Here is a 17,660-nt window from a genome sequence, read left to right on the forward strand (position 1 = left end):
TTCAGTGATGTTACAATTCATATACACTATGGGGTTGACTTACTAATACTGAAGAATGTAAAATCTGGTGCAGCTGTGCATGGTGGCCAATCAGCTTCTAACTTCAGCTTGTTCAATTAAGCTTTGTCAAAAAAACCCAAAAAACTGGAAGCTGATTGGTTTCTGCACAGAGCAGCTGCACCACATTTTGTATGTTCCAGTTTCAGTAAATCAACTCCAGTATTTCTATTGGTTGCTTTTGTGTCAATGCAAAATACAATTGGTAGTAAATGACTGCCCACAATGTACTCATTTAAATCTTAACATACTTTATTACATGTCATCAACACATAAAGCACGCTGTAAATGTAAGAGATGTGTTTTGATATTACAGATTGCAAAGTTCAGTGCAGCAAAAACATAAATAACCCGAAAATTTGCTTAATTTATTTTTTTTCAAAATAGAAACCCAGAATCATGACATTACTCTCACTGAGTCCACATATGACAAGGATTGCTCTGTTTTAGGTACCAGATGAAGTACAAACAAGTATAGGAACCCTTTATTTTTAGGACACAATCCATAAGATGATCAAATTTGAGAAAAAGTTTCTCTCCAAGTAACAGGAGGGAACAAAGTAAAACTTTTGCTTGGTATAATCTGTCCCATTGTTTCCCAGTTCAACACAGGTTGGTCTGCCCAAATCTGAAAATTCAGTGGTGGACAAATAAGGTGTAATCAGGTATCTACTGGCTTTGTATGTCTTTCACTTCACTTACTCTGCTGAAAATAGATTCACAAGTAGGGTTTCTAGGCACTTTTGGTGGCCAAAGCATGCCCCGAAGTCAACAAGATCCCGAAAAAGATTAACTACCTACGTATCTGTGAAGGTTCTCGTTTATCCAGGTTGTGATGCATCTAGTAGTAGCTAGTCACATTCAACTGGACTTGTTCTGAAATTTTGAGACCTTTTGTAACTTGTACAAGCCACTTCTTCAGTTCTAATGAATGTCAGGAAAATATTCTGGTGTTTATGTGTCTTTTTCTGTACGTATATAAGAAGTTGATGACCCTTACCACTTGTGTGCACCTTATTATTATTTTTTGACTATAGGTACTTATATAGCACAGTCAATTTACACAGCACTTTATACATATATATTGTATATTCACATCAGGCTCTGCCCTCAAGGAGCTTACAATCTAATGTCCCCAACTCATACTCATACATACTAGGGCCAATTTAGACAGGATCCAATTAACCTACCAGCATGTCTTTGGGAGAAAACCAGAGCTCCCAGAGGAAACCCACGCAGGCACGGGGAGAACAGGCAGACTCCAGGCAGGTGGTGCTTGTGGTTGGGATATGAACCGATGACCTCAGTGCTGCTAGGTGGAAATGCTAACCACTTAGCCACGGTGCTGCTTTCAATCTACAAACCAATTAGATGTTTTTTGGGACTTCAGACAAGTAAAAATAATTAGTTTATTAGCATTATCAGCAGGTATGTCAAATTTAAATTGTTTAAATTTACCGCATCAGACAATTGATGCATTCCTACTATACATTTGGCTCACACTTTGCTTTCGCTCTACAGATGATCATGATTTGCTATGCTTTACATGACACAGTTCTTTGAAGTACTCATATAAAATAGAGGTGGCAATTTTGACCAATGGCTCCAATATTACAAGAACTCCTGAACCTGCAGGAGAAAACATTATGCACTTCAAATGAAGCAAAAATGTGGATTCATTGTTTAATTGGCCAATCCCATTATATATGCATTTCATAAAGTCCCTTGATCATTAGTAAGGCACATGTTTCTGTAATAATTTGCTAAGATTATTGAGAAAATTGTGAAAGAAAATAGGAGTAGCTGTTATAATACCATTTTACTCAACAGGTAGCTACATAAATAAAAATGTCTTCAATTTATTTTGATATATTTTTTAATATTTATTTTAAAGTCTATTTAGAACTGTTTAGTGAATTATTAACTATTTTAAGGGTCACATGGATGTAGACAATAAACTAATCTGTTCACTCATCTGTGTTTTTTTAGGGTAAAAGGTATTTTTTTTAATGATTTTATCTCATCCCAGTGCATTTTTTTATTTATAAAAAGCATTCTCTGAACATTTATTCTAAAATGTATCTACATTAAACAGTTTACCTCCCATGCTGTGTTTACTGATAATGTCTCCTAAGCAAAGACAGTGCCAGTTCATATAACCAATTTGACGGGAAAAATGATCATTGACTGATTGGTCAGGCCTGCCTGAATGGGGAGTGTAAATTATTTTTCAGTGACCTTTATGTAGAAGTCTGGAACAGATGCATCCGAGCTACCTCCTGTGTAATGTCTGGTGAGCCTCAAGAACACAGCACAACACAGACGTCTCTATACACCTTCATGTACAATCCATGCAAACAAGGGAGAAAGGCTGGTGCCATGAGATTTGAATAAAAAATACCAACGTGTTTCGCCCATCAGGCCTTAATCATGGCTTTTATGTAGAAGTCTGGTGTAAAAGCTAAGTTCACCTTGTGCATAAAATGGCCAATTCAGAAAAGTTGCCCCAGTAGGTTAAAATGCATTGTGTCATTTTTGAAGCTTTTGTTTATCCTAATTGTCATATCTGTAGGTCTGTTCTGACCCCACTTAAAGCCTGGCCAAAATACTCCCATGCTGGTTACATCTCCATGTCTTGTCTGGCTAGTTTCCTGGACAGGCCCGATGTTAGGTGTTCACCCCAACCATTACAGTGCGCTCCTTGTTGTAAAGCTGTGCATGCACAGTGTGCTCTCCCTGTCAGGTCACCTGAGTCCAGGTGGCAGATGCACCCCGTTGGGGTCTGGAGTGCACCGCAAGGTAGTGGACCTTATGGCTGACTGCTGTGGATGAAGCCCTGGATGTTTCAGGAAAGCAGATACTCTGGAGCACCAGCACGGATCACACTGGGAGCTAGAACATGAGATTTCCCAGGGCGCGGAATCTAAGAGCCAGCAGGTGTTCACTAGGGCCCCTGATGGTGAGGATGGACTTTGCTGCAGTCTGGCTCCAGGTTGCAGCCCCCAGGGTCTCCCAGCTCATGCTTCCAGTAGACTACTGGAGGATAGAAAGGAAGCAGCAGCCTGGAATAACATGGATAGCCAGGAGATAAGCCAAAAGTTCAGGGCAATAAGCAGATAGGGATAGTCAAAGAACATGCCAAAGGTCAGGATATGAAACAGACAAGGACAGTCAAGAACAAGCCAAGGTCGGTAAACAGGATCAGACGTAGGATACAGAGCAATGAGCACACAGAAGCCAAAACACACAATATTTGTCAGCAAGGCTGACTTGCAGTGCACAGGTTAATATAGAGTTCCCTGATAGGGGCTGAGGTGGAGCCATGCTTTGAGGAGAGATTACTTAAGCATCCAGGTGAGAGTGGCTGGCCTCTTAATCTGAAAAAATGGAGAGGTAAGCTGACAGACAAACATTACTGCATAACCATGACACTCCCTTGACCTATTCCTAGCCTCAGCTGCTGTAATCTCATTCCTGTAATGCTGGGGGTTAGTGTCCAATGTCTAGCTTGTCCAGAAGGCTAAATCAAAATGAAAACAGAATTGGAGTATTTTGACCAGACTTCAGATAATGTCAGAACAGGCCCACAGGCGTGGCAATTATATTAAACAATATTTTAAAGAACAGAGCAGTACATTTTAACCTACGTGGGCCTCTTGTTGACATAAGCCATCTGATACAAAGGATGAACTTAGCCTTTAAGTGAGCTTTAACAGGTTTAAGTAATTAATATGTGAAGTGCCTTGAGCTGTGCCAAATGCAGTAACTTTTAACAACTACCCCTTTCATCTTACTTACAGTCATCTGCAGTATCTGAAATCTGATTAGCTGACATTGGTTACTACTCTTTGCTTGCCCTCATTGCTCTCTGAAGTCTGCATGGGAAGCAGAGTCAAGATGATCCATTTGGTAATGTGGTAATGCGTTTGCCACAACAATCATTTCTTTTTATCAGCCATGTGATAGTTATTCACAGATCTTATTGCCTAAAATACAGCTAAAGCCTAGCAAATGAACCCTTAAATCAGCTGATTTTATCTCATTCCAGTGCACTTCAATTAATATTGGATGCCCCCTGTGTGTCTCACTTCTCCTCTCTCCTCACAGACTCAAGGTTCTTTTTGGCCTGTTGTATTATGAAAATGTATTGTGTATCACTGTGAAAAGTAAGAGTAAAGGGATTTGGCCTCAATAATTGACAGGCATTAACAGTTCTGTACATGGTTTAAAAGAGTCTACAAAAAGTAATTTAGTAACATTTATCTAGATCTACTTTTCATATTTACTGTCTCATGTTTTTTTTTGTTTGATTGCCTAACCTCTATGTTGGTCAGAGGTTTATAAGTATTTTACATTTCTTAGGGAGTCATATAGAGGTGTTCAATGAAACCCATGACTCATAACCCTCAGTCAGTCAAGGTGGCCTCACTCATTATCCTAAGTGTATAGGGAGTTTCCAGCAGAGAAAGTGAGACCCTCTTCATTATGTGGGTAGAGCCAGGATCTCATGTCTAGGGTCCACCATATCTAAGAGAGATCATCGGACAGTGGGTGATTAAACCCTCCAGTCTCCAACCAAAACTCAGTTTTGAGTTGAGTTTTGGAACCTGTACCAATAAAAATATGAAGGCCACCATTTCTAACCTCTCCTTCTGAACATGATTGGCTGTAATATAGATCTCTGGCTTCAGTATATGTTGAGCCACAGATCTGGAACAAACATGCTTATCAAAAGTTCTGATCTCCCTAGCCGCTTGCTTTTTTCAAACAGTGACTTGGAAGGGAATGAAGTTATAGAAAGTAGGGTCCTCTTACAAGGAGGTCCACATTGCCAAACTCCACAGTTATCTTACTACAGGTTTCCTTTTACTTACCATAAGTAGTGTATAAAACAATTTCAGAATAGGTTTTTGGTTTATCAAAAATTATTTGAATACTTGCAGATTTTGATTTCAGAAAGTATTTTTTTTATACTGACATATACCAAACATATTCATAATATATATGTTGTACAACCATACTCCATACATGTATACTAAGGTTTATTATAGATAAACAAAGCTATGAAAAAATAAAAGTGTAAAAAAGTATTTTTTACAGATACCTTGTGTAACAATTTAGCTTTTGCCTGTACTGTAATACTGTATTGTGGTTGGGTAAAATGAGAATTGATTTACTTAAATGAGTTTATTCTCCATGTGGTACTTGTGCTTCAAACCCATATATTGTTGTGATCTTATTAAAATATATATGTAAACTACATTTAAAAGTATAGTTGGTGCAGATGTGCTTTTGGTCTTTTCTGCAAGTGTAACTGTGTGCTACACATACAACCTCCTTAGTAGCATGCTGTAGAGCAAATGTTTAATAACATTTGATTGTAAAATTCATTTTTTGCAACTCAACGGCCAACTTTGACATGCATACGTATACTGTATGTATGTTGTTTAATACCTTGTATAATTCAGTCTCCTTACACTCTTCACACAGCAACTGACAGCATATAGTGCAGCTTCCCTTTATTTGAAAAGATAAACAGTATTTTAGAAATGTACTGAGTTGCAATGATTCAAAGCATTGCCACTTACCTCTTAGCACCCCCCACCTTTTAACACAACCTGATGCAAACACTTCACTCTCTTAACATAGGAGGCTGTTATAAGAACTGTGATCAGTACCTTCTATTGTTACAAATAGTTTGAGTCTAGGGTGAGATGATACCATTTTAGATACCCTAGTACACTGCAGGCCTACTCTGATAGCGACTGTATCCCTGCCATTGGACTTGATGACTTGAAAAGTCTTTAAGAGAGATTTCTGTGATACCCATAGGTACTAATATACCAGCTTCCATTACTCCTAATGAAATCAGAAAGGTTGTGGCAGTCATATTGAGGCTGACGTACGGTATACCAGCTGGTGCAGTGGCACAAAACAAGCATTTTCATTGGTTGTTGCCAGCCACAGTTAAATTTGTGTTTGTATTAGTTAAGACCCTTTGTGAGTTGAAGCAGTATTTAAAAAAATGCAGTCCATCCAGTTACGTAGGAACAGGTGAACTCAACAAGATACATTCAATGGGAAAAAATTGAGTGCCAAATGAAGTGGCAGGAAGTTGAAAGTTGATTTTATATGTGGGATGTAATGAGTAAAAACTTTAGAAACTTTCAACTTGAAGCTTACTGAACTCTTCATTTTGGACTCCACCTTTTCTCTTTTCATGGTCACATCCAAAGTTCCACTATTTTGTTCTGGCACCTTTGGCCTAAAGGAAGCTGCAAAAGGAATCACTCACTTATTCATCCCAGAAGACAGATATGTGCTGGTTCTCTGAACCATCTCTGAACCATCTCACCAAATTCTAGTGCCACCTCCTATATACTTTCATATTGACAAGCTATCGATACCTATTCTATTAATAGAAGACACCGTCTTAAATGTGGCTTATACCAAGGGCTGTATTTAAGTGATTTGCCTTAACTAATCATAGTTAGTTCCATGCCTATGGATGTCTGTAATAAGATCACAAAATAAAGGTACCTGCCGCTTATTCCCATGTTGGAATAAAGGACTTCAGCTCCATGTGGCCATTGCACTCACCCAGGTCTTTATACATTGTATTTAATATTGATACCACTATTAAATCAGTTATGTTGATTCCCAGTGAGCTACTAAAAACTCATTGTCACAAAATGATTATTACTTTGTATGTGGCCAGCAGGTACATTTTCATTACCCTTCCTTTTACATTTCTCATCTATTCCTGCCCAAGGGGCCTATTTTCAAAAACACATTTATTGGTAAAACAAGGATATTACATGCCAACCAACCACATTGGTGGAAGAATTAAATTGGTTTTGTTTGGTAACAATGTTATTTTTTCTTTGTACTTTAGTTTTTGTGCCTACACCCTCCAAGCACTTTAAGCAGATATAAAAGGTTCATGTTTTAATACTTAATGGAACAAATTCACATTTTCATTTTTAAAGTATATTGAAAGATTTGATGCTTATCTACACATCCAGCCCATAAAGACAGTCTTCAGAAAAAGTCCATAGAAAAATATAGAAATAGCATGAACCAGAATGTTTTATATGTGCGTTGATGCAAATGTTTTTTTTTTTCCCCCAGTCCACATAATCATCGAGAATTGTTGGGTAGTATGTGGCTTATTATCAAAACATACTGACTACTCAGTTTCAATACCATGAGATATATAGTACTTGTTATCATATGGCAAGTTCTGCACTGAGTTAATGAAGAACAAATCCATAATGGCTCAACCATTTTTGCAGTTGTTTGCTGTAGATCCAGCAGCTTTGATTGTGAGTGTATATTTCCAAAAGGAGATCAGCAAGCCCTCACACGGATTTCCTTATGTGTGCTGGGAATACTGTCATTCCATATTTTCACAACTGATATAAAATACAAAGAAACTTCCCATAACTGAAAGTATTCCATTGTCCTCATCTTCTGAACTAGAAGTCCAAAGGTCGAATCATCATTGTTGTTGAACGCAAAGAGTAGCTTGGCCCTTTAAAATAATGCCATTTTATTCCATTCAGTTTTCCATGGTTTTGGCCAGCGTTGTAGTACATCCCATTAAGGTTAGAAGGGCCACAGGCATCAAACCACCAACCTGTATAAGGACATATAAAAACATTTCACAGATAGTTAACAGAATATTGACTGTAGGTAAATATATATAAAATAAAAAAAGAAAAATGCTCTCGATTGATTCAAGGTGCAGTAAAACAGTAAGAAATCACAGTCTTGCTATTTTTTGGTTTATAAAACAGTCACAGATATAGTAAATTAGCCTATCCCCAGCTGTCATGCTGCAGAGAAGGACCCCTGCTCTCTATGTCAAATCAGTGGTCATGCTTCCTTCTGATTAAAGAGCAATAGCTCTAACTCACCCAAGATGTGTCAAAGAGAGTTGTAGTTTTTTTTCCGCAGTTGGGGGGGGGGGGGGGGTCAGGCTTTTTACTATGTCTATGGCTAAGTAAAAGGCAACACACTGATCATTTACTATTTCTCGCCACCTAGAATCTATTGACTGCATTTTATATGAGTGTTAAGTTGGGCTTTAAAAATCTACTTTGGGTGGTTACAAATTAGTTGAATCATAACCTGGCAGACTCCAGTGATATCCCTATTAGAATTTCTATTTTTAGCAAACCCATACAGCCATTGCAAATCCAAAAGATGGTGGCATACTTCATTGTTGAAATTGTTAAAAAGTGAAGAATAAACAAATAGAAGAGTAAAGTTGTATTAGACTTATCACTTGGCTACAGGTTTGTAGGCAAATCCTTACTATTGGTGTTAGTAAAAGATATTAGAATCTAGCAAGCCATTCTGTTGTCTTCCCAAAAACTGTGACTTGTGGTTTGGGTGGAGTGTATCTATAAACTAAATTGTGCACAAGTCTCTAAATGGTATATTGAGACTATGACATGCGAAATGACAGGAAATTGCTTTGCACATGCTTGGATAATTGAAGTCAACATTCATTCAATTTTTTGGGTGAAGTGTCTGAACTTCTTTAGTAAATCAGCCTTATTGTCTCTAATTGATAGATTAACATTGATGTGTCTCTACACCGAGTCACCTTGAAAGCTAATGTTTTCTAATGTAATTAAGTTTAATGAAAGTATCTATTACAGAGGTAAGGATTCCTGTGCACAATGTATATTTCTACATAGAGTTTTACATTTATATTGCCTATACTTTGGGCAATTATTATACAGCATGGACAGGCTTTAACTTTATGTAATCCCTAACAATAAATATCTCTTTTTTGCTCACGTTTGGTATGTTAAATATACCACTGAATGTGTTTACAATTATAATTACAAAAATAAACCTTTTAGCCCGCCAAATTCAATGAGCTAATAACTTCCTGTGCATGCTGCCTCTGCTGACTGTTATCAGTTAGCACTGCTCCTTGTTCCCTCTGTGGACTGCAAAGCCCCCCCCCCCCCCCCATGTTATGGAGAAGCGGAGAGGGGTAGATATTCTGCAGTTCTGAAGTACAGAGTCAATGCTGCTCCTTATAGATATAATACAGAGAGTAAGCATTGTTGCCCTAGAACAGTAAGTGTGTTACTGGACTGCACATTACTGGTTAATGTGAAAAGAAGGAAACATTTGGTTAAAAAAAATAATGCAGCCACCACATTTAAAGATCAGTATATTGCAATATTTTACATTTTTTGTTCTTTGGTTTAGGTACACTTTAAAACACAAAATAGATTTATTTTCTAATTTTGAAGTGCAAGAGGGGGGAACTCATGTCAGGGTTGTATTAACCAGCCAAACCTAGTATAAAAGTGGAAGGTGTTATACTAGACTGTCCTTACAGCTTTGTTTGCCAGCGTCCAATTTCCTGAAAGCAGCTGCATTGGTTCCAGAAAATCATTCTGTGTTCTTCTATGTACAATTAAGAAATATTCATTTACTTGCAAGGAATATCTGTTTCTGATATATTAAGTTGCTGTTGCATTTTACAATTTTGCATTATACTTGGCAGTGGCTAAATCCAAAGACATTTTGTTGAGGTGCCCACGTTCCAAATCTTCATTCTGTGCTCCTTCATATGGATTTTGTTTCTAGGTGATCCATCAAAAGAGACAGTACATCATTTATCTCCATGGAGATGACAAGGGGCTCGTTGCCAGGGAAATTCATTTATGTATACGTAGTTAACACTGGCCATCGCATCAAGCAGCTATCACTCTGCACTGATGTCTCGGTAATAACTTTGTGTTTTCCTTTGAGGTAACACTTCATGATGGGTCTACAGGGAAAGATTTACACCAAATACATTTGGCATGTTTCGTGTTTTCAAATCGTTCCTACAATCAACTACACAACAACACCACTGGGAGCAATAGTGAATAAAAGATACATTTTTCAATTAATCTTTAGTCCTATGAATAGGTGACTGTACAACTTTTCATCATAAATAATCTTTTACGATTTAAACCTTAAAGGGTCAGTCCCCCTAAAACTGATGGCATAGTTATGGTTTTATTCTGATGGGCTGCTTTTTATCTTATCAGTCTTTTTATATCTCTTTGAGGCTCCAGTTTCCAGGCCTGACTTGCACACCAAAAACTCTGTTGAATTTTCTTTTTAAATAGATATATATGTATAGCTAGGAACTCCACAACTAAAAGAAAAGCATAAAGCTTTTATTATATTAAATAGTGTAAATGTTACTGGACAATGTTACTTGTAAATCATCTAACACGTCACATCAACTTCTCTACTGGAACAAGCCAGGTTAAGGTGCAATCTGCTCACACTTAAATTCATGAAATACAGTCCAGCCTTTTCAAAATGAACCTTACTTTCTTGCGTCTTCAAGGGAATAAAAAAAAAAAAAAACACCCTTTGCTAAAACATTTTTTTTTTAAAGATGTATAAAATATCCAGTCCCATGCTTTCATCATTTTTGTCCCATAGCCCTCCATTTAAAAAACCTTCACTAAACATTCCAGTTCACTAACAGCAAGCTGGAACTTTTAATATTCTAGCTAGATCATAGTTTTGGCTGCCCCACAGATCACAGTCTATGAAGTGAGGTGGCATTGTGTATAACCGTGCTTTGTATAACCCAAGGGCCAGTAAAATGTATTCAGCCACTGTTCTGTTGGCTAACACATTTTTATAAGATGAGGCTCTAACTCTAAAAAGATCAGTGATGCAAAATAAATATTTGAAATCATTGCTTAATGCTAATGGGCTGAGCCCCAGACTGAACACTCCCTGACATTAGGTCACATTCTTCTTGTTTTATTTATTGTAGTGTAACATGCTCGCTTACCACACAACTTATTGTTACTTGCTCTCTCACCAGTCTATCAATACTATCACACAGGCCAACATTTTTAAAAATATTTTAGAATTGCATGTCCTTAACTGGGTGGACCTCAGAATTCAGATACAGGGGTTTCAGCTTAGAAGAACCCAAAAAATATAATAGGGCAGTAGGTGAAAGGACCCAATGAATATAAGAAGGTAGTGGGTGAATCAATCTATTGGCGTTTATCTATATCTTAAGCTGGGTACACAACAAGTGGGTTGAACAAAAAAAAAGACAACTGACATATCCTTGGATCAACACAAGCAATGTTGATGGAGAGATCTCTCCCACTATGACATTGTATTCTGACAGGGGGGACTTCCATTAGCTGTGAGTGCTGACAGAGTGCTAGTTTTCCAGTAGCACCATTCGACAGAGGCCCATCATTAGACTGCCTTCTGTTGAACAGACAGCTATACACATGGACCGAAAGTTGGCCAGTACCTGCTTGATTAAACGATTTTCAGCCCATGTGTTCTGGGCTTTAGTATACATTTTGGTTGAACTGTCCATCAAGCAAAGTTGACCTGCACAGAAATATCAGTTATAGATGAAATAATCCTTTAAGTTCATAATGGTATAGTGAAGAAAATAGTTTATGTCTTCATTGGGGCTTGACCTAACAGTGAGCAGTGCATTTTACCACACCTGAACACAACATATAAACTGGAGATGCTGTTCTCTATCATTATTGCCAAAAGTATAATTCAGATATTTGAAGATACACATAGAGAATTGGGATGAGTCAATCTAGCCTAAAGTTCACAATCTTTCTTCTAGTGCTTTGAAGGCCAGGTGATCCTGAATCTATACCGATATAGCCCATCCTCAGTCTGGTTCGGAGGACTTGCTAAAGCTTTCTTACTTCTTTCCTTTATAGGTCTTCATGGGCCAATATCTTCTTCTTTCTTCCTTCTTTCCCCCTATCTTTCGTCCGTCTCTTTTTTCCTATGTTTTTCTATATCTTAAAGTGATTGTAAAGTCTTGTTTTACTTTATATGAAACATGTTATACTTACCTGCCCCGTTGCAGTGGTTTTGTCCATCTTCTGCTCTCTTCTTGCCCCTCCCTCCTGGTGAGCGCCGCCACAGCAAACAGCTTGCTATTGGGGCACCTGAGCCAAGTCACAGCTCCCTGTGTCCATTCAAACATGGAGCTGCGACCCAGCCCCGCCCCCTTCTCTCCTCATTGGCTGACTGACTTTGACTGACAGCAGTGCCGCTGCTGTGTCTCAGCCAATCAGGAAGGGAGTCCTGGGACAGCCGAGGGACTTGCGGACATCACTGGACAGAGATGTGGCTCAGGTAAGTATTGGGGGTGGGCTGGATGGATTAAGATAAAAAAACCTTCTGACTTTACAACCACTTAAAACTCTTATGCTCACTCATTATGTGACGATGTCCCTTTATGAGAAGCCTTCCCTCAACAGTTTGATGATTGTACTACTATTGTATTTTATATCAATGATACATTTTATCTACCTGATGGGGAGGTCACCCTCTATTGTTCTTCCTTTATTAGAATCAATAAAAATATATTTGTCTCTAAAGTTCACAAAACTTTGTGGTGAACCACATTTAGGTCTATAACGGCAAATCATGTTATTCAAAGCTGGCCATTTGTAAGGCTAATAAGATTACTATTGTAAAACAAAGCCAAGCACTGCCATAGGGGCATGTATCATTGCCAAAAAAAAAAAGAAACCTGTATCGTTCCCTACACATAATTGCCATTGCTGCTGTGAGCCCACAATTTTTTTTTTACAGAAAGGGGCCTGTGTTATACTGTACCCAACACACCCATTACCCTGCACCCTCTGGGAGCAGCCACAATCCACACAATTTAGTTTCCATTCCTCTTCTTCCCAAAGCCAGACTCCCCTTCTCTTGCACCTGCAATGCCTGTCCACAGATACAATCATTACTTCCTTCGTTGAACCCCGCCACTTTAGACGAGGTTGCAAAATGTGATCGGCTAACAGCTAAATCCAGTGGACACTATTCTGTATTCCTACTATAAGACCTCCCTGCTGCCTTTGACACAGTGGACCACCTCCTCCTAAAAAAACTCCATGCCTTTGGTCTCCGTGACTGCACTCTTCGCTGGTTCTCATCCTATTTATCCAACCGCACCTTCAGTGTCACTTACAACTCTACTTCTTCCTCTCCTCTCCCTTTCTCTGTCGGTATCCTCCAAGGTTCTTTTCTTGGACCTATCTTATTCTCCATCCACACCTCCTCCCTGGGTCTGATAATAGCCTCCCATGGCTTCCAATACCATCTCTATGCTGACGAAACCCAAATCTATCTTGCTACTCCTCAGCTCACTCCTTCAGTCTCCTCACGTATCACTAATTTACTAACAAACATATCAGCCTGAATGTCACACCACTTCCTCAAACTCAATCTATCCAAAACGGATCTCATGATTTTTTCTCCTCCACGTGCCTCTTCCCCTAATTTCTCTGTCAAGATCAATAGCACTACTATCAGCCCGTCCCTGCATGCCAAGGTTCTATGTGTAACCCTGGACTCTGGACTATCCTTTCCCATGTCCTAACAATTTCCATATCTTGATGCCTCAACCTCTGCAACATCTCAAAAATATGCCCCTTCCTAACCAATGACACCACAAAGCTCCTAGATCATCTCGCACCTCGACAACTGCATCCTCACTAAATGACCTTTACAAAGGCTACTCCCCCTTCAGTCCATCACGAAAGCTGCTGCCAGGATCATCCACCTTACCAACTGCTCAGTGTCTGCTACTCCTCTCTGTTAATCCCTCCACTCACCAAAAAAAAATGAATTCAAAATTCCAACAACAGCTTAAAAAGCCATTACAAAGTCTAACCTAGTCTCAAAGTACCAAACTACTTGTTCCCTTCATTCTTCCCAAGACCTCCTGCTTTCTAATTCCCTCGTCACCTCCTCCCATGCTCACCTCCAGGACTTTTCCCGAGCCTCGCCTATCCTATGGAACTCCCAACTCCAGTCTGTCCGACTATCTCCTACTCTGCCTTTAGACGATCGCTGAAAACCCTTCTCTTCAGAGAAGCCTATCCTGCCTTCACCTAGCAACTGTACTTTTACTTTCTCCATCAGATTATCCCCCCACAGTTATTACCTTTTGTATTACTTAACCCTCGCTCTTAGATTGTAAGCTCTAATGAGCAGGGCCCTCTAATTCCTCCTGTATTGTATTGTAACTGTACTGTCTGTCCTCATGTTGTAAAGCACTATGCAAACTGTTGGCGCTATATAAATCATGTATAATAATAATAATAATAATAACACCTATATGAAACAAAGATTGCAGTAATTGGTGACCTCTAACCATACTTTATGACCATAATGAAATGGCAAAATCTAAATCTTGTTGACAGTTTTTGCACAAAATCTGAATTAAGTCTTGAAGTAAATCTGTGGCTATGCAAACAACAGATTAACTTTAATGCCCCCCTCCACAGCAGTACATACCCACCTTTCCTTCACTTCCCTGCTGTTTCAATCAGCCTCCAGAAGTGAGGAATGGAAGCTGTATTCAAATTCTAAATTGCTTTAGTTGGAGCTTACACAGACATAAGGATTTTCTTCTTGAACCTGCATGACAGGGCTGGGCCAATTGGCTGTCACTGAGAGGAAGGGGAAAAAGATATAACATGCTGCTCACAATCAGATGTACTGGGTGCTTTATTTAAATCTGGAGGCTGAACGGAGCAGTGGGGACGTTTGCTTTGCTCTGCATGGGCAAAAGCACAGGTTTGCTTTAGGGTTGATAACCTATTTTTTGTGTTACTAGGATTAAATGAAACAGACCCTTTTTTATTGCAACATCGATAACAAGAGCAAACCCAGAGCAACCTAAGAACCAATTTATGTAAAATAATATTTTGATGTCTGACACAAATGATGTATATCGTGCGAGTTTCTGTAGATAACAAAAAAATATTTGCAAAGGAACCTGATTGCATAATTGCTCTGAAAACAATGGTTCTACTCGTTTGCATAGCTGATTTCTTGGCCAACTACCATAACACAATACATCACTATAAACAAGTTGATGGAAAGCATTGCTTCTTCAAAATTAAAGCACCAGACCTCAAAGAAACTACTGCCCACTGTCACAACAAATCTAAGTAGACCTGACATGGACCTGTTCTCCATCCATCAGTAGCTGACTAGACTGTCTGTAGGGAACCAGCTTGCTGTCCTGTGCTGTGTACAAGTGTCAGTTTAGTATGTGTATATAAGCACACATTTTACAACAATGAGATAAAGGCTCTTATCACATTTAAAGGGGAATTCCATTGTTTATATTATTGTTTTCCAATAATATATTAGTATCAATTATGCTATTGTAATACAAGTTATTAAAGCCCCACTCGTGCTTAGGACTTAAAAAAAAAATGAATTGCTGTACTGTAATTAAAGAAAACAGCTTTCACTGAAATGCTTACTATTGCCTCTGCTGTCCTCTGTAGATTCACTGATCTTGGATCCGGTACCCAGTGCCACTTATTCTAAGCCCAAGTGTCATGAACACAAACTTTGGGGGTGCTCATTAAGTAACCCTGGCCTCACAGGAGAATAATGCCTGCAGGAAATTGCACTGACATAATTATATGGTGTCATTCTTTGCAGCATTCAGGACCGCCCACTGCTGGAGGAAGAATGAGAAAAAGGACCTTTGACATCCTGAGAATCGGTTTAAGACGCTGTAGCAGGCATGCGCAGTGTCCCCGGAGCCGTTGCACTTGCGCAGCAGGCGTGTTGACCGCTGGGCACCCGTAATCGCTAGTGACAGAGTGAGACACAGGATCTGTGTGTGTAAAGGGGAGAGGAGACAAATCGTGTGTTCCTACTAAGTAGGAACAATAGCCACATTCCCCCCACAGTTAGAAACACACATAGGGAACACAGTTAACCCCCTGATCGCCCCCTAGTGTTAACCCCTTCCCTGCCAGTGACATTTATACAATGGGCCACAGGTTGTGTACCCTTGCAATAACTGGTTCCTCATAGATTGCTGCCAAACCAACACTTTGGGGAGTGTCAGTCTCCTGGGTCTCACACAGTTCTAACTGGTCCCTATATTGTAGTAAATTGGGGTCAGGGGAAGGAAAAAAAGAGAGCTATGGTGGCCCCAGGAGATCAACCCTGCAGGGGTGGTCAGTATTCCACAGACTTTGGGGACCAGGTCTAGTGGTTGGAGTTCTGTTTAGCAGCGTAGACACAAGAAAAGGTGAGTGTTTATGCTATTCATTTACAGGTAATGACAATGTTGGTAAAGCATTTTCACTGCAGTGTAATAAGATTATTTGAATTATTAGAAAAATTGTGTTTCTAAAGCAGTGGTTCTCAACTCCTGTCCTCGGTACCCACTAACAGGCCAGGTTTGCAAGATAACTGAAATACATCACAGCAGATATCATTTGCTGCTCAGTGATTGCAGTATTTTAGTCTGCATCTCCCCAAGGTAATACTTAAAATCTGGCCTGTTACTGGGTCCTGAGGACAGGACTTGAGAACCGGGCCTAAAGGTTCCTGTAAGGTCTAAAAGGTGGACCTCTATTAAAGTGATACTAAAGCCTTGTTTTTTTTTTTGTTTGATTTTTTTAAATAACAAACATGTTATACTTACCTGCTCTGTGCAGTGGTTTTGCACAGAGCAACCCAGATCCTCCTCTTCTCGTGTTCCTGGCTCCTCCCTCCTGCCAAGTGCCCCCTAGGGTTGCCACCTCATCCCTTTAAACCCAAACACATATTAATTACACAGGTTCTGTGGCTGATTAAGGTAGTAATTAGACGTACTTGGTGCATTATCTGCATTAAATTAGCCTCAGAACCTGTGGAATTCATATGTGTTCGGGTTTAAAGGAATGAGGTGGCAACTCTAGTGCCCCTACAGCAAGCAACTTGCTAAGGAGGCACCCGAGCCGAGCCACTGCTCTGTGTGTCCATTTAGACACAGAACCCCACCCCCTCTCTCTCCTCATCGGCTCACTGACTTTGATTGACAGCAGAGGAAGCCAATGGCGCCCTCCTGCTATCTCAGCCAATGAGGAGAGTCCTGGCCAGCTGAGTCTTTCCTGCAACATCGCTGGATCGAGGTGACAACTAATGTTGCAAATGCACCAGTTTCAAGGAAGTATATTTGTGAATGCAAACTAATCTGGATGGTTTTGCTAGCGTGTAACAAGACCAGTTAGCCAAAATATGTACGAACTACAGGGAACACTAGCACCTAGACATTTTTAGCAGACTGTTGAGATCACATTAGAACTTTTAAAAGTGTTTTATCCCCATATACGGATATCTGTAAAACACACATTGCATAACATGCAAAGTAGAATCAAGAAATGTGTTGACGTTCTTTAAACATGTTAATCTAATATTAAATAAAGAGTCTTTATTTTTCACTTTATTCTTTGCCATGTTTAAAAGTACACATGTATAACAAGCAATGTATATTTGCACATGCTCACGTCTTTCACCAAATCCATCAGTACCGTGTCACACTAAAGTGCAAGTGAGGGGCTGGGGGAATTAAGCATCGGAAACGTTTGAAAAATGGAAAAGGCTGAAGAGAGCAAGCTCATGTCATCGGCAAAGAGCGCAGCCCAACCAATGGAAATGACCGTGTTTTTGTGATAATAATATTAAAGCCATCAAAGAAGAACTCAAACAAATGAATAACATAATCAGTAATAATCTAAATATTTACTCTG

The 17,660-nt window shown here is 39.3% G+C and overlaps 1 protein-coding gene across 1 annotated transcript in view; it reads right to left on the minus strand.

Annotated features, from left to right (window-relative positions):
- Positions 1 to 288: 288 nt before the first annotated feature.
- ANGPT1 (angiopoietin 1) overlaps positions 289 to 17,660 on the minus strand; it is a 463,014-nt gene continuing 445,642 nt past the window's right edge. Inside the window, exon 9 of the mRNA XM_073632150.1 lies at positions 289 to 7,696. Within this exon, the coding sequence (XP_073488251.1) occupies positions 7,536 to 7,696 (161 nt within the window). The 3' untranslated portion in view covers positions 289 to 7,535. The remainder of the gene's footprint in view (positions 7,697 to 17,660) is intronic.

The sequence above is a fragment of the Aquarana catesbeiana genome, linkage group LG05 (assembly GCF_042186555.1).
Source record: "Aquarana catesbeiana isolate 2022-GZ linkage group LG05, ASM4218655v1, whole genome shotgun sequence".
NCBI classification, from domain to species: Eukaryota; Metazoa; Chordata; class Amphibia; order Anura; family Ranidae; genus Aquarana; species Aquarana catesbeiana.